We start from the raw sequence: 22,345 nt of genomic DNA on the forward strand, positions 1-22,345 counted from the left end.
GAGTCATTGAGCCGTGAAAAGCTGGTATTTTTACACAATTCCTTGTAAACAGTAAATCTACATATATACCCTTATTGTTTTTAAAGCAGATCCTAACTGGAAGCCTAGAGAAACTCTGAGATTTAATGAAATGTAGTGAGTAACAGCAAAGATGGCTAAAGAATTTATTCACAACAAACAGCCATACTTTTCTTCAGAATGATAAATTTTTATTTCTGTAATAGTAATAAAAATTAACAGAAAAGTGCAAATATCCCCTTTGCCATTGTCTGAGCATCCTGAGCCATTTACAATATAAACACCATCTGCTCATGGTGCAGAATTGGTGTGTGTGTGCCATGCTTATAGACAATATTGCCCTTTGTTGTAAACCAAGAAATTAATTTGTAAAATGCAAGATTTTTTGACAAACACTGCAGTAAAGATTAATCAGAGGCTGATATATAAAATATTTTTGTTCTATTTCATACAAACTGTGAATAAGATATAGTTATAAGAAGTAGTTAGAATCCTAAGTCTTAAAATACCATGTCACAGATACATGAATTCACAGGAAAGTACACTGTAAATATTGTGAAGTGGAATGTGTTTGCTTCAGAGAACACCAGGTAATTATGAAGAAAATCTAAGTAAATTCCTCCAAGTTGCCTCTTCTATTATGAATTGCTGTGTAACTAATCACAAATTAGTGAACTACTGGCATCCCCTCCCAGTGGCATTCATCAGGTAGATGCACCCATCTTGCTTATCACATTTGTAGTAGTGATTGGCATGGTTTTTCAAAATGTCGGAAGAAAAGTTTGTGTTAGTTACACAAACACATATTGAGAAAGGATTATTCTCCACACAAATGCATAGAAACTTGGTCTGTTAACCAGATTACATCCGGGATGCTATTTAAAAGCCTAGAAAAGATGTATTTAGAAAAAGTGAATTTCTAGAAATATTTCTAGAAATTATTCTTCTTTCACAATTATTAATAGCAAAAAAATTGTAGGTCAGGATGCTATCAAGTAACTAAACATATTAACTAAATACCTATAATTTCATAGGAAAAACAGTAAAGTAGGACTAATTTACTGTTAGTACACTAGTAAAAATTATCTAAATGAGTAACTTTCATCATCATATTCTAGTTCGTCTTCCTCATCATCCTCCAAGAGTCCATATTTAAATTTGTGATAAATTGTGCCATCCTTGCCCATGTATACTATGTCATCTTCGTCATCATCACCTTCATAATCTCTATCTCTGTATTCAATCACTTGATCCTCATGGTAACTGGGATTCTTGTGATAGTTGCTCACAGAGGAAGGAAAGGTTTTGGAGTGATTTGTCAGCTTCTCATATCGTCCTTTATTGACAGGCTGGGTTTTGGTTCGTGCCTTTCTCCAGATGAATACAATGGCCCCAATTACAAGCAGAAGCAAAATGCAAGTGATAACAAAGAAAATAGTTTTGTTTTTTTGCCCAGGGGGTAGAGTTGTCTGTAATACGCAGTCATCTACAACGGCAATTAAAAACAAAAGAACAACAAAAAAAAAAGCGTGAAATGAGCTTGCATTTGTGTGTGTGTTTTAAAAATCTGGTACAGTGTGTCTGGTGCAGTAATAGCAGTCAACAAAACACCTAGCTTTTCTGGTATCACAATGACATTTTTGTTCTTATGCAGCAAGGATGTTGATAAGGTTGTTGAGATATCTATTCTTCATTATTTGATTTGAAATAATGAGAAAGAAGCTGAAAAGCTAGCAGGCAGATGAATGCAATGAGATTAAGATGTCTGTTCATTGAAGTAAGCCAATTCATAAACCAGTCAGTTTATGAAATGCCAGGCCATTTAACATAATCGTTGAGAGTGTGAGAAGTTGCCCTCTCCAGCAGCAGACATAATGGTTGTTATTTGAGTAAAACCTTCCCTATTTTTGATGAAGCACTAGAAACACACTGTTTATCAATAGCACATTTTTGCTCTAGTCCAGTTTTTAGGCAGCCTGTCAGCATAATCAGCCATAGGACACTTAGCACTGTTCCTGCTTTTCAGCATGGTCCTACCTTGTGTTTCACTGCAGTCACAGCACTCTGGGGTTTCTGCTGGGTCAGTGTGGCTGCAGCAGGGCAGACAGCGGCTTTCCTCCAGGAAGAGCTGCATGCTGGCTGGACAGACTGTGCAGTTGAGAGGACCAGGTCCCTTGCACTCAACGCATGAGCTGTCACATCTCTCACACTTGGGTTTGTTCTCCTTCAAACATAGAACACAAGCAATGCACCTCTGATTTTGTGTGATTTAAACCTCACCTGGCAGTTCTGTCCTGTCATTGACCATCGCGGTTGTCATCTCTAGGCACCATGAGTGTCAATGTGAAGATACAATACCAAATTCAAAATTTCCTATTTTCTGATTTTTCAGTGATCTGCTTGTGGGATGTAAAGTGTTGTAAAAGCTTAGAGATCTAGCTAGGCCGGATGTTGAAATTTTCTCATTCTTTCAAGCTTTTTGGGCCAGAAAAGTAACTGACATGGAAGAAGCAATATGAAATATTCTGGGACAAAGCTGAGAGTATGAATTTTCTCTCTATGCAGGGAAGAAGCAGAAGTAAGGAATAAAGGTGGCTGGAAATTTTTTAGCAAAACTGATTTCTCTTCAATTGTGTGGCTTATTTTTTCTGTGGAAACAGCTTAGATTCAAATAGTCTTCCTAAGTCCAGGCTTCTGGGAACCTTTGTTTACAGAGGCTTCCAGAAGTCACTGTGATCACACCTGCCTTGCAGAATGCTCTGAAATCAGTGGTTTCAGTATTTGCAATGCTCACAGTTTCTGGCCATGGTACATGTTCACTGTGAGCATCTGGAAACTCCAATAAACTCTCACCAAACTTGCAGTTAGGATTGCAAGGCTGTTTATCCCACATGGAAGAACCTGTGCAAGATTGCAGGATCATAGCTGTTCATAATTTCTTAGAGTCAAAGCTCTTGCAAAGACCTGCACAACTGTGTGGTCCCCAGCCTCAAATAGGGCTGTTTTCTCAGATTCAATGCTAGGAAGTAGGACTGTCAAGAAGATACTCCAGGACAGAGACTTCAGGGTTTGTAGCATCCCAGGCATGCCTTGCTGCTATATTCTTGAATAAATGTCTTTAGAAGACAATTGGTGTGGAAATCTGGATGGTGGGGTATCCAGGCTTATGGTGCAGACCCAAACCTAATCCTGTTCAATTAAAGATACAGCTGTGTTAATTTCAGCCTGTCCTTCTACTAGAGCTTTCTGCCAGAAAAGCTGTCAATCAAAAATGCAGAAGGATTTGTTACAGAAAAAGCATCAGAAATCCAAGAGGAAATCTCAGTTATATTGGAAGAAAAAAACACTGTATCATTAATAGACCTGATCTGTTCATGTAGTTTTGATATCTTTGTTGATTATAAGGTAACCCCAGAAAAAGAAACAAGGCTTCCCCTGCAAAAAGAGGAAAAAAGTAAGCATACTTAAAGATAGGCACCATTAAAAACTCAGAGAAGAGCCATGTGTTGTTTGTACTGTGTACAAAAACCCTTCAAGTAGGTACCTTTTGTCCTGGTGTCTCCTGGACTTTGTATTCACCTACTAAACAGTCTGAGCTGCACATTCCATTTAATAAACTGTAGCTCCATACACAAGACGTGCAACTGAATGCTCCCTTCCCTAGACAGGCAAAAATAACAATATTACAACAGGAAATGTCGGGTAACTTCCTTTAAAAATTATACGAACCACTGCTATGAAGAATGTGGCAACAATCATTAGTGAGGAGTTCCACATGGAGAGATTGGTATTAGAAAAAGCTTGTGCCTAGTCCTGGGGCTTTATGTGCAAACAAAGTTTATTTCTTATGTGTTTTGATAGTCATGAAAAGATTATTTCAGAATCAGCTGTACAGGGAACCTCTGACATATTCAGGAAGATAAATTAGATCAGAGTGCTGAAGTAAAATGTGGAGAACCTTCTCCAGATTCTGTTCTTCACAAAATTCATACTTACTTGCCCTGTTAACTATTTTCAAACAACCATGAATTAAATGATGTTTTTATCTGAGTAGAAAAATAACTAATTTAGTTGCATTAAAGAAAACCATTATTCACTAGGCACAGCCAGAGGACCATATGCACCTTGTGTGTCAGAGACTTTTTAAAGACAGATGCTGCATGCAGAATATCTGTGAAACACTGAGGGGATGGGTTTGCCTTAAGTGTCAAGATGCACCCATCCATTTCCCTATACCTAGACAGTTTCTGCCATTGTCTGAAAAGAAGAAAATTAAATGCAAGGAACTGACATTAGCAGATGTTAAACTGCTGAAGTAAGTAACCTTCTATAACACAGAGAACTTCCTAAATTACTGTGCAATGCAGGGTTTTCCTTACTGCTCTTGACAAAGACACCATGCTTTTTGCTAATATATCAGTAATGCGGGTGCATTTCAGACTGTCTTGCGTTTTATAATTCTGTCTTTGTAATGATGATAAAAATCCTGTCCTATAGTATTTAGGTCAAATAATGTGAAAAACACAGGAGGTGGTATGTAAATTAAAATGCCTATATTTTTTGTTGAAAATCCAAACAAAAATATTTCTGCTACTTTTCATAATATTGTTATACAATTACATTGTAAACATTCTTGAATGTGTCTCTTTCTAAGTACAGTTTCCACTATATCATTATGTTGCAGTTAGCTATCTGTACTGTCCATTATATCCACTATCCAAAACAGTTTTTGTGTTACAATGCATGGTCTTCTAAGCTGCAGCATGGAACCCATTAGCTATAATCTTGTGTTGTTCAGGTAAAAATCTTGTGTTGTTCTTCATTAGAAGACCAATGCATGGTCTTCTAAGCTGCAGCATGGAACCCATTAGCTATAATCTTGTGTTGTTCAGGTAAAAAAGGACACCAAATGGGTCCAAGAGGATTAATGCTTTTTGTTCCAGAAGTGGTTTAATTAGGAAAACTGAGAAACCAAAACCAGTGTCTCACAGACCAAAATAGCCAGTTTCTGAAAGTTAACATTGTGAAATACATAACTATATTAAAAGCAACAAACATCACTGTGCTTTTGATTTCTGTTTTTCTTTCAACCTAGAGATGTGCCTTATGGGTCTTTAGTCTTCCCGCTCTTGTAGGCTGTAAAGATGTGTAGTTGGAATTAAGTTCCTTGGATTTCACAGAGTAGCAGACAATAGGACAGCTCAAAGAGTGAGGTATTTTTCAGTCATTCTTAGTATTCATGTGAAAAATGGGGTCCATCCCTGCAAGCCCATTTTTTTGTGATGAGCATTTTTGTGAGAGGCCTGGCTGATGGTAAATTCATTACTGTTGTCCATTTTTTTCTATTCACTGACTTGGCAACATGTGACTTGGTCCTAGCCTTCCCTATTAAGTGGCTGGCTCTCTGTGCTCTCTGTTGGGAGCAGTTCTGGAGAAAGCTTGACAGGAATTCATATACTTGGTTTCAGCTCAATTATCAACACAGTAGAAATAAATAAATGGAACATGAGTGCAACAAGTCATCAAGAGCCAGGAAAAGCTCAGCAGCCCCTGGGAGAGGTCTCCATCACCCACTGTGGGGGATGGATGCCCAAAGTCATGGACAGATAGCACTGTGTGTGGTTAGCATCTTCGTGAAGTGTTACTAGATCATGCAGCTGAGATTCCAGGTGTTTTGATGACCCCTTTTTTTGCTCAAAGCAGAACATATACTGTTACCTTCACAAGTTAAACAGGAAGAGTGGCATCTCTCACAGACGTTGTTGTCCTTGTTTTCATAGTAGTACTGAGGACAAGAGCTAACACATTCGTTCGTGGAGTGCAACAGGTAGAAATATGTATTACAGGAAAGACAGTCTGTGGCTCGAGGTCCCATACACTCCTTACAACTCTTGTGGCATCTCTCACATGATCCAGTGGAATTTTGTGCAAAATACCTGAGATAGATCAGATAGGCATAGCTTTGCATAAAGGCCAGCAGTGATAGGAAAACCAACATTTATTTAATCCTTAGCTTTTTATCGTGATTACATCCATTTATAAAAATCGTACTAAAATGAACACAGGTATTTTTAATCTCAGTGGAAATAGAATTAATTTCATTCCCTTTGGCCATTGGAATTCAGCTACAAAGCACGATTCTGTGTAGTTTTTACAGCAAAAATTTCTGAAATCTGAGTTGAATTGAGATATAAAGTATTGAAGTAGGGAAGGTTTGTGGGATTTTGCTGAGATATAGTCATTAAAGATTTCTGGTTTAATGGGAGGGACAGCCAGTGTGATCCATTGAACTCTCGTTTTAATTTAAATGGACCTGAAAGAGAAATCATAGGTTAACGTTCTAAATTTGAATTTCCCAAGACTGAATTTCCCAGAACACTGAATTCACATTTTGAACTTAAATGGATTAATTATAAAGCTTCTCTCTAGAATTATGAGTGCTCAGTTCCAAGTTGTTTTAAAGGTTGATTTTCTTATCACCCACTGTAAGCATTAACTCAACACAAAAAAAATATAACCTTATCCAGCTTCTCCTTAACTGGAAGCCACAGTGGTGCTTGGAGGCTCTTCTACCTATGCTCAGGCTGACTGACCCATAACTTAGTATACTTGTTCTGGTTCACATTGTTCTGTATAGAAAGAGCCAAGATCATACTCTGATCATGTCCACACCACATCTAAGCAGTTCCCATCTGGGCACCAATTTTGGAGTTTTCTACAGGGCAGGAAGGTTTTCCACCATTAGAGTACTGTGATAATACAAGAAATTTTCTCCTGAAAACAAAACTCAGTTCTATTTCAGACTGATGTGGAATGCTGAAGTGATCTAATTTCTCAAACTCTCTCAGTGATGCAGCTCTTAGCAAAAGATCTTGGGCCTTACCCTGCTGGACACTGGGTTACACATCCTTTTCCTTGTCTGTACCAACCCATTTTGCAGGAAAGGCACTGCGAGCTGTGTTTTCCAGTGCAAGTGCCGCAGGTGCTGTGGCATGCAGAACATTGCCTCTCTGTGCTGTCAGCATAATATCCATCTGGGCATGTTTCCACACAGGTTCTGTCTGCAGAGACAACAATACAAAGTAGCACATCATATTCAGTATTTGCTATGAAACATCTCTTGCATCTGTACTAGAGCAAACTCTCTATTAGCCTGAGCTGCTGATAGAGGATCTATCAGAACAAGAAAACCCAGTGTTGGGGTACAGTAATTACTTTTTCATTCTTGTAAATTCATTAGTCTTCATTTCTGTATTTTATGCATATTAGCAAGCTCTTCAGGACAGGCAGGTTTTTATCTTTATCAAAAATAAAGCAGCATAATAATGAACAGCAGATGTTATTTCCTTTGAATAATCAAAAGTAGTAAGGCAGGCTTTTATTTGCATTGCTGTTTTCCCTGGATTTCACTCTAGGCATCAATCTAAGTTCATTCTGTGTAGATGATGAATAGGATGGTAAATTTGAGGTTTAATGAAATTTTTTTACTGGTCTTTACCCTTGTCTGTGGCTTCTACATTATGTTATGGAATTAAATGTTTTTAATGCTGCAAAGCCAGATAAGCCCCACTTTTTCCAGTGAAATCTCAGTCATTGTAGTAGGAATCCTGAATGAGAAGTTAATAGTGTTGTAATTAGCTGCAAGTGCATAAAGCTAATAAAGTAGTAGGTTACAAGTTGCTTGTGCTTATTACATATTTGTCTTGATAATTTTGCTGCTTGGTTTGCAGTTGGGCAAAGGAAGATACTTTCCGCTTCAGGTTTTTTTGCATTTTTATCTCAGTTCCAATATGTTTATCTGCATTTGTCCACCAACTTTACCATTTGTAATGGTATAAAACAGCTTAATGAGTTCATAAAAAAGGTAAATCTGATGCAAGGTTTCAGAAATATAGGAATGTAAAATCTACGTTAGAATTAGACTCAAAAACTTAGGTTCATTTTTAATTTACACTTTGTTTTAGCTCTTTCCTGCACAAAGGATTATTTAATTTTTTTCTCCCAATGATTTTCTAAAATTTTTGTTTGCTTTTAGAAGAATATGTAGAGAAGAAATGTTTTATTGTGGGGATTTTATAAATTTTTTCCTGTTTGTTTCTAAGACTATATAGTCTTAAACTTACTCTCTGCTCCAAAGTCAGGAAACTGATTTTGCACCATAGCCACCCATTAGACTCTGACTTAGTGATCCCTTTTAACAGATGTTTAAGTATTCCTTTGCTCATCAGGTTGCTGCAGAGATTAAAGAAGCCAACATGGAAATGTGCACCTTTTATAGATACATTAACAGCAGCAACAACAACAATAAACCTTAGGGTAGCTTGCTTTCAAAGTCCTTATTGGAAACAATAGGAAGAGTACATACCAAGTAAGTGAAACATACAAGTTTCATTCAGTCATGGTGTTTGTTGCTATTTGGAAATCCTGCATTAGTCCTGTGAGCCCCGGCAAGCCCTAACTCACAGTTTCCACATAGCCCTGCTGAAGAAATTATCTCTGCAAAATTTAATGACTTGCCATGTCCTCCTTACAGTGTTTGGATTGGTTGATGCAGCCCAAATGCTTTGCAAATATGACAAAAACTTGTCTATTCCATGCTTTCAGTGTTGAATAAAATCTAGAGGCAGGAGAGAGGCACTTACTGAGAAGATACCGGTTATTTACACAGCTAAGACAGTGGTGTTCAGTAGGTCCTGAGCAGTGGAAGCATTTCTTATGGCAAGATTTGCAGGTCTGAATTTCCTCAAGGTAGTACTCAGTGGGAGAGCAGGATCCAGATAACATACAATGCCCATCATTGTTCAGTATCCATCCATTTCTGCAAGTTAGGCAGGCAGTGGAAGAAGAGCAAGTCTGGCATGTCCTGTTGCATGCTGAAAAAGACAATAGGAATTTCACCTTTTCTGAATTTGTCTCAGAGTGTTAATACAGCTTTAATTTTTGAAGGAACAGCTGTAATCTCAGGATGAAAACCTGTGGGAAGTAATTTTCAGTCTTATGCAAGGAGTTCCTTAGGTTTGCTTTTGCATCAACACTGCTTTTGCAACAGTGAATAGGATCTCCAGCAATTCTCAGCAATTCTGTAGCCATTCTCAGTATTTTACCACAGTGGTTGACTTGAATAATAAACAAAAGTATCCTGGCTACCTCCCTCTCCACTTTCTTCAATTTTTGCTGCTCTACAATGAGTCAGATGATTTTTCTGCCTTGGCTGTCCTCTTCAACTCCAAGACACTGGGAATAACATTAGCTGTCACACGCAGGCCCTTAGGGGGTGACCCTTAAACGGACCCACTTGTAGCTCAATACTCTTCTGGGGAAAACAACGGTTGCCAACCTTGGCAGTCTTTGGTGGCTTCTTCATAATAACTCCCCTCAGGGCAGTCTTTAAAACACATGCCATTGTAGAGGACAAACAAGCTGAAAGTGCATGCTGTGCAGTCATCAGAATCCGGCCCGTTGCAATCCTTGCAGTCAGCATGGCAGGGAAAGCAGTGCTTGTCTTCAGGGTAGAAGTGTGAAGGGCATTCCCGTACACACTTCCCGTCGTGCAGGAAAAACTCGTCCATACACTCTGCAGGGGACAGCAGAACATTGGTAAGCAAATGGGCAGCAAATTCCAACCCAAGTGTGAGAGAAGGTAAGTCCTAGGAAACATTACATTCTGGATTGTATGTCATCACAGAAATCATCAGAACACCTTGAGAGGGTAGGACTTCCTTTTCAAATCTTTCTCCTCCAGAAGACCTACATTGGCCAACCCTCAAATGGTATCTTCTGTGTTACAGCAAGTAACTCTGAAAAAAAGTCACTTGCTCAGCTTTGGTGATACTAACCAAACCATTTGACACAAATATATTGATGACTTTTTTCTGACATTTTTCTGCATAGTGAACTTCCTGTGAAACCAGGAAGGTATATATCTGAAGTTTTGTTTAGTTTATTATTGAAATATGAGTTTACCTCAAGTGTATTGACCTAAATGGTTGTCTTTGCCTAGAGTTGTGAATAAGTTGCTATTTTATTATGAGTATTTGGTTTAATATGTTTGTTTATAGTTTGGTTTGTTGATTGTTGGTTTTTTATTTCATCCATGTTTATGTTTCTAGAATGGCTTGCTCAATATTAACCATCTTTAATATTTGGGGGGCGGGGGGGGAATTTTGGAGGGGAGGGGTGCATTTAGCCTCACCTAGGTACCAAAGACTTTCCTAATATCTTTCTTCACAGGGATTTCTTTCTCTAACAGGAGTGGCCATTGCAAAAATGGTAAAGAGGTGTGAAGTTTAACTAAGCTAGGAAGGAAACATTCCGTATTTCACATTGGTGCGCATATCCAAGTTTTTAAGGTTGGATACACTAGATCAAAAATAAAATCAAACTAGCAGGAATCTCTGAGGAACCACAAATCATTAATATACATTTAGTCTCATCATAATCTATTTCAGATATTAACAATGATATGCACTTTTTAAAAATTTATTTTCACATTACTGAATTTGGATTTGGTTTTCTGCCAGTCTCTCTTCAGACAGATCCAGGTGGATTTTATTCTACACAACAGATGTTCTTTGTAATACCTGTGCATATTTCATCATGGATACATTCCTGACACATTTCAGGGCAATGTTTGCAGATTCCTTCAGAGGCAAAATGCTTCTCTGAACAAGTAGATTTACATTCCCGGTGCTCCAGAAGCAAAGGACTTTTACAGGACAAGCACTGGGTGGCACTTCCCATGCATGTCTTACAGGATCCACTGCATTCCTTGCAAGTCTCAGAATCATTAAAATATCCCCTATGGAATGAAAAAACCACAAAGCAAACTGTTGGTCACTCCAGGCTATGAGAATTACAACTCTAAATGAGACTCTCCCAGCATGTGCACTTCACTAGATCGAACATGTTTCTCACACAATTTTTTGCACATCTTCCACTTAACTTCTCCTGTGTCTGAAAGCAGAAAATATACATGGTTAGTGCTATGTGAAGGCTTTCCTTTCTTCTTGTACCTTCTGTCCAAGTTATGTTGAACTTTTGTGTCTTCATTTCCCCCTTACATAAGATAGAAAGATATATATCATTTGGGAATCGTGATCTCTAGTCTTGTGCAGCTGATCTGCAATACTGAAGTCAAAGAAAGAAAGAGAAGGGTAACCTCAGTGGCTTTAGAGAGCAGGAGAAAAGAGACAACTCTGGAAATGTGAAGGGTAGGAAGAATGAGGTCAGGGATTGAAAATAACAAAAAAAAAAGCTGGGCATTTACATAACACCTTGACTTAGTGACAGCAGGCAAGAGATGGCAAAGAGGGAGTACATTTTGCTGGTATCTGTGGTGTGAGAGCAAATGTGGGGAGCCACAGCTGGGAGTACTAGTCATAAATACAGAAAAAAATCTGCTCCTCTGCTTCAGGTGAAAATGCATAGAAGATATGGTGAATTCAATTTGTCTACACTCTCAGAATCAAATTGTTGCAAGGTTAAAAGATGGGTAAGTCAACATTTTGAGATGATTGCTAATCCACAGAGCCATTGATGAAAACTAAATAAGAAGTTGAGGCAGGAAGTATTCCCACAATATGTACTTTACATTAACAAATTTGTTACTCCTTATAGAAGGGTGCTGCTTCTTCTGTTCTTTGACATGATTTTTCCAAAGGAACTCCAGGGAGATGCACTAGAAGCAAGGTTAGAGAAAAGGCAGGAGGAGCTATGCCTGCGACCTATTATCTTCTTTTTTTTATCTTCCAACTTTTATCAAGGTCCTGCAACTACTTCTCACAGTCGTGTCATCTTTTCTTTTTCCAATGTTGAGTACCTGGTTAGCCCAGTCTTTCAAAATTCCTCTGTCAGAAATAATTTGTGGAATAAGCCAAACCTTTTGTTCACTTTTTTAACCCTTAAAAATGTGTCCCCAAACCCAAGCCAACCCCCTTAATAGTCTAATTTTTTGCTCCAGTGGAGAACAGTTGTGTCTCAAGAACTTTACCTCAGAGTCTGAAACTGGAGTTTAAACCCTGTGAATTTTGCTCAGTGATGGGAAGCTGTTATTTACAGACTTGAATTAGAGAAAAAAAGGGGGATAATAACAGCTGAAATAACTAGAGGTATATAAAAAGTTTTAATTTTGTTATACTGACTCTGGGTGGGATAACTGGGAAACTAGTACTAACAAGAAACATATTAATGTCAAAACACAATTAATGGTTGTATGCCTCAGTTTCTAATATTAAAAATTGTTTCTGGACTAGAGTTGGCTTTATTGCAATTATCTTGCAATAAAGGCAACTTACTGTGACATTTCCTGAAGAAAACCTGTTCCACTGGCCCTCTCTGACTTATTTGACAAAATTATCAGGAAGGCAGTGGCAGAGAGATTGCAAGAAAAGCAGGAACCTCATAATTTTCTGAAGAAAAAGGGTTAACCAGCAAGGCTTTTTTTTCTGCATATCATTGGTTTTATGTATATATACATAAGATGAACGCTGATTTAAAAACACAGAAAAGAGAGAACCTGATCTATTCATGTGCCTGATCTAATATCCATTGCAATCAAATGGGAATATTTTTAAATTCCACATATAAAGATATATAAAAATAAATATGAGCCAAAGAGACAAACACACATCATTAAGCACTGTATTTACATATCAATGCTCTGTATTTACATATCAGGACTCTAATATGTTCACTGTCTGAGTTTATATCTCTGCTCTGTACTACTTGGAGAAAGGAACAAACTGGAGGATGTCTAGAACCTGTATTATCATTTGCCATGAAGTACCATGTTCCTATTAAAGTCATTGAGAGCTGTTCCATCTTTCATAGGATTTAATGTCTTTCCTTCACTTTTGATTTTTTTACTTTTTATCCAACCAAAAGCAAATACTGTTTATTCAGGCAGTCTGAAAACGACGTTTACCCTAATTTCTGGTAGCATGTGTTACATGAACTTCTTCCTTGAAAGTTTAATAATGGATCTGAACTTTAAAGAGAAAACACACAGAGAAAAAAATCAGAGATGATATAAAAAGGGTTACTTACTCAGGGCACTCCTGTAAACATCTGCCTTTGTGGAGGAAGAGCAGCTGGTTCTGTTCAGCCTGACACTTCTGACAGTGCCACTGGTCAGAGCACACCTCACAGTCATGCCCACACTTCTCACACTTTCCACTTGCAACGTTGCCAAAATATTTTGGAGGGCACAGAGAAATACAGGTATCATGGAAAAGAAATTTTCCTGGCAGAAGAGCAACCCAGGGGGGTAAAGACATCAATTAGACATATATTTTAAAGATTTCTGCCTTGGATGGCTACCAAAAAAGCTTTCAACTTCTAAAAATTCAACTTTGGTTCTTAAAAGCATGAATAAAACATGCTTTCTTAAGACATTTCCCAAAATTTTTAATTCACTCTTCACTGACATTGACAGTTAGAAGGAATCATCAGGATTATCTAGGATGTCTCACTGAAGAAATCCCTATTCAGTAATTCCTGCATGAAATGTACAAATTTTAATTGAAAGGAAAGCCATCGACAATATTTTGACCCATATTGCCAAGGGTGTTGCCTGAATTCAGTTGTTCATTGTCTGATGCCTCTTAAGCTGTTAAGGGACTTTGTAGTGACCACTGACAAAAACATTCTCTGGAAGCATGTAGGATATGAAATTCTATAGTCACTTGCAAACTTATCCAAGGAAGCTGAAGAGTTACCTTCTGGACATGAAGTACACACATCAGCAGATGTCTCACAGGTCATACATGAAGAGTCACAGGACAGCAATTTTCTATTTCCATCTAGGATGAAAGGGAAAAAAAATTCCTTTTTTTACCATTTGGTTTTCTTAATTTCTCCTCCCTTTAGAAGGGACACTTTGTATGGCTTTTCCTAAAGTGTTTTTGAAAATGCACCTCTGCAAATTTTTGGATTTCATAAAGTTGAAGTACTTAATAATTGTGCTTGACTCCTCTCTCCTAAATGGTAAGTTACAGATTGTATTAAAGGAAAATATGAATATTTTACTCATGTTCACTAAGGCATTGTTCTGGACTGCTCATCACAAATGAGAACAATAATAATGTTGTTAATTTTATAATTATTCAAAAAAATCTTAATTTCAATGTAGTGCTCCAACCCCAAATAGGGATATGTTATACTAATAGGTCGCAAACAGAAAGATCTAGAAAGTATGTACATTTGGGGACTTGGTTTAATGGGGTACTTCTAGGACATTTTGAATGAAATTGTTGTAGAACACCATTACCCTGTAACCTAAAAGTTCTGAGTCAGAAAGAGACAGAAATCATTTAATCATAGAATATGTTGCTTTGGAAGGGACCATGAGTATCATCAATGTCCAACTCCTGGCCCTGTGCAGGACACCCCATCAGCTGAGACCATTTCTTCAAATGTTTCTTGAACTTTGTTAGACTTGGTGCTGTGTCCATTTCCACAGAGAGCATGTTCCAGTACTCAATCACCCTCTGGGTGAAAAATATTTCCTGGTGTCCAGTGTAAACCTAAGCTTCATGCCTTTTTCTTGTGTCCTGTCACTGGTCACAAGACTGAAGAAAGAGATCAATACCTGCTGCTCCACTTCTTGTGAGAATATGAAAACCACAATGAAGTCTCCTCTACTTTAAGCTGAGCAAACCCAGATGACCTCACTCTCTTCCTGAAAAGCTTTCCTTCCTTTACAGACCCTTCACTATCCTCATGGCCAACCTTTGGATGTTCTCTAATAGCTTATTGTCTTTTTCATATTGTGGTACACAAATCTGCACACAGTCCTCGAACTGAGGCTGCACCAGTGTGGAGAAGAGCAGGACAATCCCCTTTTTGACCAGTTGTCAGTGCTGTGCTAGGAGCACACACTTGGCCCTCCTGGCTGCCAGGGCACACTGTTCACTCACATTGAACTTGCCATCAAGCAGAGCACCCAGGTCCCTTTCCCCAGCATTTCTCTTCTGCCTCTTGTTCTGAAGTCTGTATAAGAAACTGGGGTTGCATTGTCCCATTGTGCTGAATCCAGCACTTGCCCAAATTAAAATTCATACAGTTGATGATTGCCTATCTCTCTAACTTATCAAGGTTTGAGAATAATGCCTATTAAATAGTTCTCCCCAAACTTACTTCTGCCTTCTGCTTCCCTCCAAAAGGGGGCCCAGTGAGTGTCAAGTGTAGTTCTTATGACTGTGGAAAAGCAAATTTTGATTACTCTTTGCAGAACCATCAGCTAAAAAATGGCAAGGACATTGGAGCATCATAACAGAAAAAAAAAAGTCTGCTGTGCAATGTGACCACATACCCAGAATGCAGCTCTGTATTTTGATACCAGGAAAATACAACAATGGCTAAATGTAGGTTTGATGAAAAAATAATTATGGACAAACAGAAAACGCACAGAAGCTTTGTGATTTTGCTGAAATTACAAAATAAAGACAAAACCAAAAGTTACTTGCAGGTTGAGCTGTGCACCTCATTTAGCATACCCAGCTCATCCTGCCAGTTAAATTTGTATGATTTTTGTTGGTTGATTGATGGCAGTAATGATTAGCCAAATGCAGCATATCACAAAATTCTTTTGTTTTGCCTGTTATGGTAAAATAGTTTAGAATACTGAAATTTTGAATGAAAACCATGGAAGCAAATGCGTCAAGTATAAAGACAAGGGAGGAGAGCAGGAAACTTTTAAAAAGGCCTTTCCCATAAGGAGAAATGATGGGCATTATACTAAGCAGATGAAAAGTGGGTATATGTGTACCATACCACAGGGGAAGAAGAGAGAATAATAATAAAGATACAAATGAGAGAAGTTAGGTCCACATTCGACGTGACTGGGAAGAGTCCATAACAGTATGAATAACCACATACTGATATAACCACATACTAATAACCACATTTGACACAACCATTAGCTGAGAAGCCTCAAAAACTCACTGAAGTAAAAAAAGTCTTAGTGTAATGATCACAGCAGGTCACAAGCTGGGTGTTTAATGATAGGTCATTCAGCAAGGACATGGTTAGTCACTCTACTAGGACTATTTGTGAGTACTGCTTCTACAGGATAATGAAAGCCTGTTGTGCTGTTACTCTTTTGGCAACTGGTGCAACATAAAATTTCTCCAGATACAGCTGTATCTTTAAAAGCAAAGTGAGAGAGCTTGACACCAATCAGTAACAAAGGTATGCATGACCAGAGTCACTCAGGCTGCACCTTTACACAGAGAAATAGTACAAAAGTAAGTCGAGGGTGGGGGAGAAGGTAGGGAAGAGTCCATCATAACTGCTGGGATCAGTCAATGGGCTGAACCTGTCTTCTCCCCCACAGCCATGCCTGTTGGGCAAGAATCATGTTTTCTGCTGGCAGAACATTTTGTTTGTGGATTGCTTTGAAAACATTTTTTTTCAGTCAGGCACTATCACCAACAGCCTTTGAACCTTAAGCTGTCAGGATTTTACATGGATAAAGAGTGTTACTCCACAAACTGTCGGAGTGTGTCCTTCACGGGCACTAGCAGTGGCTGGCAGTACTAGTGCCAACCTCCAAAAGAGGAAGATGTGCTGAGGGGTCTCCCTTACAGTGCTGCTTTCCCTGAGTGAGTTGGTGGAACCAGCCTCCCACCCAGCAGGACTGCTCAGTGAAGGTGCCCCTGTGGGACACTGGTAGAGTGCACAGGAGTCTCGGCTTTCCTGGGATGCTGGCAGACAAATCAAACACTAAGGGTCCAGTAAATCTTCCCACACTAACACTGACTCTTGCTGATATAATTTCTACAGATCTTTTTCCCCTGCAGAATACCTTTTTTTGTTTTAAGCATTTTGACTTCTCTTATGCAAATAATCCTCAAATAGATAATTGCTTACTTTTTTGAGCTTTGCTGTCAAAGAGTTTTTTGGAGGCACTACACCTTAGCTTCATGTTTTTCATTACTCAATAGTATTTAACCAAATATTAAGAAGTGTCATTAATGTTGACTGTAAGAATATAAGAAATACTCCAGAAAAGTTGGCTAAGTTTTTCTATTGTCCTAGCTTTATTTTTGCAGATCTTCTCTCTTTTATTGTTTTTGAGTGAAGATCAGGTGAAGTTAAGCAGAGAAGTTGTTAACTAGTGCTGAAGAATATTTAAAGGAGCTCATTCTTTCTAAATGTTTGAAGCCTTACAATGCAAAATAAAGTTTTTTGTTTTTTTTTTTGTTTTGTTTTTTTTTTTTTTGTGAACTGGTTTTATTTCTCTTTCCCTTTGGCAGTATGTCCTCTTTTTTGTAATAGTTACTAGTTGCCACCAGAGGGGAATGTACACAAGCAGTTAGGCTTTTGTGGACAACAGAAAGAACATTTAGCTGCTAGTAAAATATAAGAATTTGAATTTCCCAGTTTAAATATTGACAGAAGAATTTGTAGAAATTTCTAAAAAAAATTTGTAAAAATTAAAAATAATCTGCATAGGTAAAATGAGTCTTTCTTGTAACTGTGGCTTTCATTTACCAAAAAAACCTGAAATAAAGCACATATTTAGAATAATATGAACTTTTTAAATGTAAGTTTCCTTTACTTTAAGTTTAAAATCCTTCCAAAGAAAAACCTCATACAGCTGAAGAAATGGTCATGCAACATATACTTCCTCAGTTTTTGCTTTGATTGTAAATGGAAAGGTGGAAAATTACTGGGTTTAGGCTGTTGGGTTATATTTTCCTTTCTTTTAAAGGACCTGGTTGTTAAACAAAATGAATGATCTTTGGAGACCTACTGAGTTGTTTTTATCCTTAAACTTATAGTATTTTTTTTTAAACATTCAACATCCATTTTTCATTTTCAAAAGTAAAAGCCCTTTATTTAAACTTGGGTCAGAACTGAGCCAAGACCATCTTTATTCTTGTATCTTTGACAGAATGAGTAACATCTTTGGCCCAGCTAAGTCTCTCTTGTTCTTTTATAGACACTGAAAAACTGAATCTCATTATTTCTTGAGCTAAATTTTACTGCAGCTTTGAAGCTGCCACAGCACTCTTGTCCATTCAGTCGGTTCAAGGGATTATAAAACTTTTGCAGAAAGACTGTGAAATATTTTATATTTTTTTCTTATTCTCTTTTCTCATTTGGGTTGTGCATCATGAGTGAGACAATGGTAGATTTTCTTGAAACATCACTGTAATATGTTAACTGTGACCCCAAAATTAATTAAGGAAAAAAAGAGTGTAATTTTATTTACAATTAATACAATGTCCCGTATTTCTTTTTTTTTATTATTATAATTTTTATTCTGTCCTGTTCCTTTGAACTCCCAACATTTTTTCAATCTGCTTTTGCTTTTAGTGAAAAATTAAATGAGTCCTCAAAAATATTTAGGGTAAAAATCATGGGTTCATATGGAAACAAGCATGGTCCTCTTCACATGCTCACCACTTGTTCTGGAAAATGTGAAGTTTATTAAAAAAAAAAAAAAAAGCTGAAACTCTCTACAAAACCCAAGGCATATGATCAGAGATATGGCCACATATAAAGAAGAGTGCCTTGAAGTCCAAAAGCATTTGAATAATCCCTCCTTAATTTCATTCAGAAACACAGTGGTGTTACAAGAGTTCTTTCTAGTTTCTCATTTCCTTTGTGCTGTCCACCTTACTCTCTCTACCTGTTCATTTGTAAAATGGATCATTAGGCCAGGAAGTGCAATCGGGAAGTGTTCAAACCAGCAAAAGATGTTTTCTTTCCTTCAATTTAAATCTCATGTATTCTTGCTTTTCAATGAGTAAAGAGGAGATTTAAAACCTTGTCTTTTTAATTGTAATCAAAGTAGGTCTCTGTGTACATTTGTAATATTTGTAACTCCTAGATGCTATTTTCTGAAAGGATTGTATATTTACAATATATTTTGTTATTGGACAGTAGTGCAATTACTCTAGTAAGGGATGCAGAAGAGAATGAAGGACTGTTTCTTACTGGGATGATAATCCTTTTAGAAGGTGACCTGTCTAGCTTTTATGGTGTATAGTAATACGTGGTTTGAATGCGATTCAGTTGAAGTGTAGCTTAGTTTGTTAGATTTTATTCTGTGCATGGCACTGCTCTTGCAAAATTAATACAACCATGAATAAAAAACCAAAACAGTTTACACGTCTCCATGAGGTAATAGCAATTATATAAATATAGTAAAATATATTGAAAATGATAAACATATGTAATAAAATGCTAGACTTCTCCCATTGTGAAGACTTATGTAAACTGTAAATTTAAAGAAATTATAGGAGTAATGGGAAGTAAAAGACATTCCCCAATAACCATTAGTTATCAATTTAGTCATCTAATGTAACAACTACATTATTTTACAAATAATACTGGAATTTATTGGTATAAATAAACATACAAACAAATAACCAGAATATGAAGTTGTCATGCATAAGAACATATTTGATAATGGATCATTTTTGCTTGCTTCTAGCAACCTGAAATTTCACATTTGGGTGATAATTAAAATGGCCTGCCACCTCTTCCCATGACCTTGTAATTCTGCACTATAAATGGCGAAACATTTTGATGCTTTAAAGACTGTGACCCTTCCCTCCTACTTCTGATTTCTCTCGTCTTCTGCATGGCCCTCTGCTTTTTTTTCTCCTTCCCATATTCTGAAACCTTTACCTTTACATGTATACATGTAGAGCTGCATTAAGGTCCTTTTACAGCCTTAATGATTGTTTTGTCACAACCAGTACAGTTTTACAGATTTTATTTTGCTTTTTATTTAGGAAAAGGAAAATACAGTTGGTTAGTGGTGCTTGTGGGAGGTTGCACTTATTATTGAGGATGGTACATAACAGTAAACTGTTGCTATTAGTCTGTATGTAAAGAAACACACATTCCATCATTAGAAATTGATCTTATTCTGTACCTATTTTTTCACATTTTTAATTTTCATTACAATGTAGCATATTAAACCAAGGAGTGATTGTTTTTAAGGGTGCAGCCTTCTAGTGATATGGCAAAACAAAGGCCTCATCATAATTTGCAAAATATCTAATCCAGTTAAAAAGGGCCATGTACTCACTTGGTAAATTGAGTTTGTACTAGTGTGTTTCCTGGCTTCCAAATTGATCATCTAGTACATGAGATAAAATACAGATATTTCATGCTAGAAACTTAGAGTTCAGTTGTTGGGTTTTTTCCCTTTCTCCTTTGCTTTTCCTGTCTTTTCAAAAGCCTGAGTAACAGACATAATTATGCTGCATTATTTCAGACCTGAATATGACCTTTTAGGGATTCAGCAGAATATACCAGTTTGCTCAGCAGAATATACCAGCAAAGCAAATAGAAATTGAAATAGGTTTTTTTAATAGAGTGTTTTGGATGCTGAAGTGCTTGCTCATAAAAATTTGTGGGATACATATATATATATATATATATATATATATATATATATACACACATATATATATGTATATCCTATAATTTATCCTTGCATAAAAAAACGGAAGTGAAACCTTGAACATGATAGAAAATAGATGTGTATTCTACATTCACAGTGGTTTTAATTCTAACCTAAATGGACTAGTCTCTCAACTTGCAAAGAAAGTCAGACCCTGAGTTGTTTTCTCCATGGAAGGTTCTGATGTACTGCCCTTTAAATTATGTTAGCCTTGTAACCAGCAAAACATTTCCCAAAAGTCACATTGTTCCCCACGGTATGTCAACATGCTCACTAAACCCACAGTGGAGCCCACTGAATTCATGCGGGTGGCAGGGCCAAAGAGAAATTGTTTCATTGTTTGCAATACAATTCAAGGCCTAATACCTCAGCTCTGAATTAGTACATTTTCTAAAGAAAAAGAGTAAATGGAAGAGTAACATCATAAAAGCTGATGCAGACTATTGGATGCAGAATTTTTTCTGTCTTCCTAGCTGAGTTGTCTTCCTGCAACAGTCTGGGGCAGGCCATGTACTGAGGATGCATTTGGTGCTCTCCTACCTTCACTCCCATGGCAAGGACAAGGTTGTTTATTTAATACTAAGCTCCCCAGACCCAGCCCAATTCCCCAGAATGGTAGGACTAGAAATCATCTGGCTATATGTTCAAATCAGATCCTTTACTTCTGAGGATCATAGGCAGCTCTACCATGGTGCTGAGGTTGAGGATGCTGAGGATGCACTGTAAGAAGCTTATATTGAACAGCCAGAGAAGATGCAAGTCAAAACCCAAATCTCAGCCACAACCTTGCTCATGTAGGGCTGGTGAAAATCATGAAACTATTCTAATAACCCCTACAGCTTGGACAAGCTACTTGAATCATGCCTGTCATGCTGCATGACAGGCTACCCTTAGAAAATGAGTTTGAAAACAGATGAGGTGGAGGTCCTTATATTTTGGTAAGAAAAAATAACCCTGGATAAAATCAAAGGGTTCATAAAAACCTAAAAACCACCATAACAAATAAAGGTAAAGTAGGATAAAGGATTCCCAGATCCATTTGTCCAGAGTAGCTAGTAAAAGACTTGGAAAGATGCTTTGTTTTTGACCTCAAATATGAAAGAAAAATTATTTTCTCCCTATATCTGTGTATATTAGGTATATCTTTGAAGTACACAATGGAAGAGAAGGAGGACCTACATTTTAAGACATACTTAAAATGACCTGGAGAGGGACCATTTGTTCTTCACCCAGGGATGTTTTCTATATAGGTATGAGAGCCAGAGTACTCACCGATAGTAAATTTCAAGGAGATAAGTTTTTATTTTATCCATTCTTGTCCAGAATTGTGTAGACAATGAGAGTGACTGCATTCCCTAAATTTCATCAGCTTTCAGAAAGATTTAGATAATGAAGAAAAGAATTGCGACAGATTGTGAAACACAGAATGGTTTGTTTTCTTTTTTCCTTTTTAAATTATCCATCTATATTAAAGTGTTATCAGGGTATGAAATGCACTGCAGTCTCTAACCAGGAACAACCTTAGCAGTGTGATGCACTGCTAGAGCTAAATCTGTTTTTGCCCTGCCTTCCTGGATTCTATGTTTTTTGTTAAGGACCTTTAGCATGCAACAAGAATTTCCAGTATAGACAGTACGGCTGGAAATCTGGACTCAGCTGACATCTGCCCCTTGAATGAAATCATCAAAAGAAATGAGTGAGTGATATTTGAAACAAAAATCAACCATTCAGGTTGTGTTGTTTTTAAACAATGACAATTATTTTTTTGTGAACTATGTGAGACTACAGTATCTGAATAGGAAACTTCAGAAAATGTAAATAAATGTAGTTACTCAAGGATGTAACTTCAATAAACGCAGTGGCAACTTCATTACATTTTGAATTGAAGATTACTTCTATGTG

At 37.3% G+C, this 22,345-nt stretch overlaps 1 protein-coding gene across 1 annotated transcript in view; it reads right to left on the bottom strand.

The window, feature by feature from the left end:
- Nucleotides 1-248: 248 nt before the first annotated feature.
- The window catches only part of PCSK5 (proprotein convertase subtilisin/kexin type 5), a 224,567-nt gene continuing 202,470 nt past the window's right edge, over nt 249-22,345 (bottom strand). Inside the window, exons 28-37 of the mRNA XM_030237104.2 lie at nt 13,734-13,817; nt 13,063-13,258; nt 10,599-10,816; nt 9,356-9,592; nt 8,661-8,891; nt 6,902-7,079; nt 5,737-5,954; nt 3,563-3,678; nt 2,056-2,242; nt 249-1,504 (exon numbers count right to left, since the gene is read on the bottom strand). Coding sequence (XP_030092964.2) covers nt 1,101-1,504; nt 2,056-2,242; nt 3,563-3,678; nt 5,737-5,954; nt 6,902-7,079; nt 8,661-8,891; nt 9,356-9,592; nt 10,599-10,816; nt 13,063-13,258; nt 13,734-13,817 — 2,069 coding nt within the window. The 3' untranslated portion in view covers nt 249-1,100. The remainder of the gene's footprint in view (nt 1,505-2,055; nt 2,243-3,562; nt 3,679-5,736; nt 5,955-6,901; nt 7,080-8,660; nt 8,892-9,355; nt 9,593-10,598; nt 10,817-13,062; nt 13,259-13,733; nt 13,818-22,345) is intronic.

The sequence above is a fragment of the Serinus canaria genome, chromosome Z (genome assembly GCF_022539315.1).
Source record: "Serinus canaria isolate serCan28SL12 chromosome Z, serCan2020, whole genome shotgun sequence".
In the NCBI taxonomy this organism is placed as follows: domain Eukaryota; kingdom Metazoa; phylum Chordata; class Aves; order Passeriformes; family Fringillidae; genus Serinus; species Serinus canaria.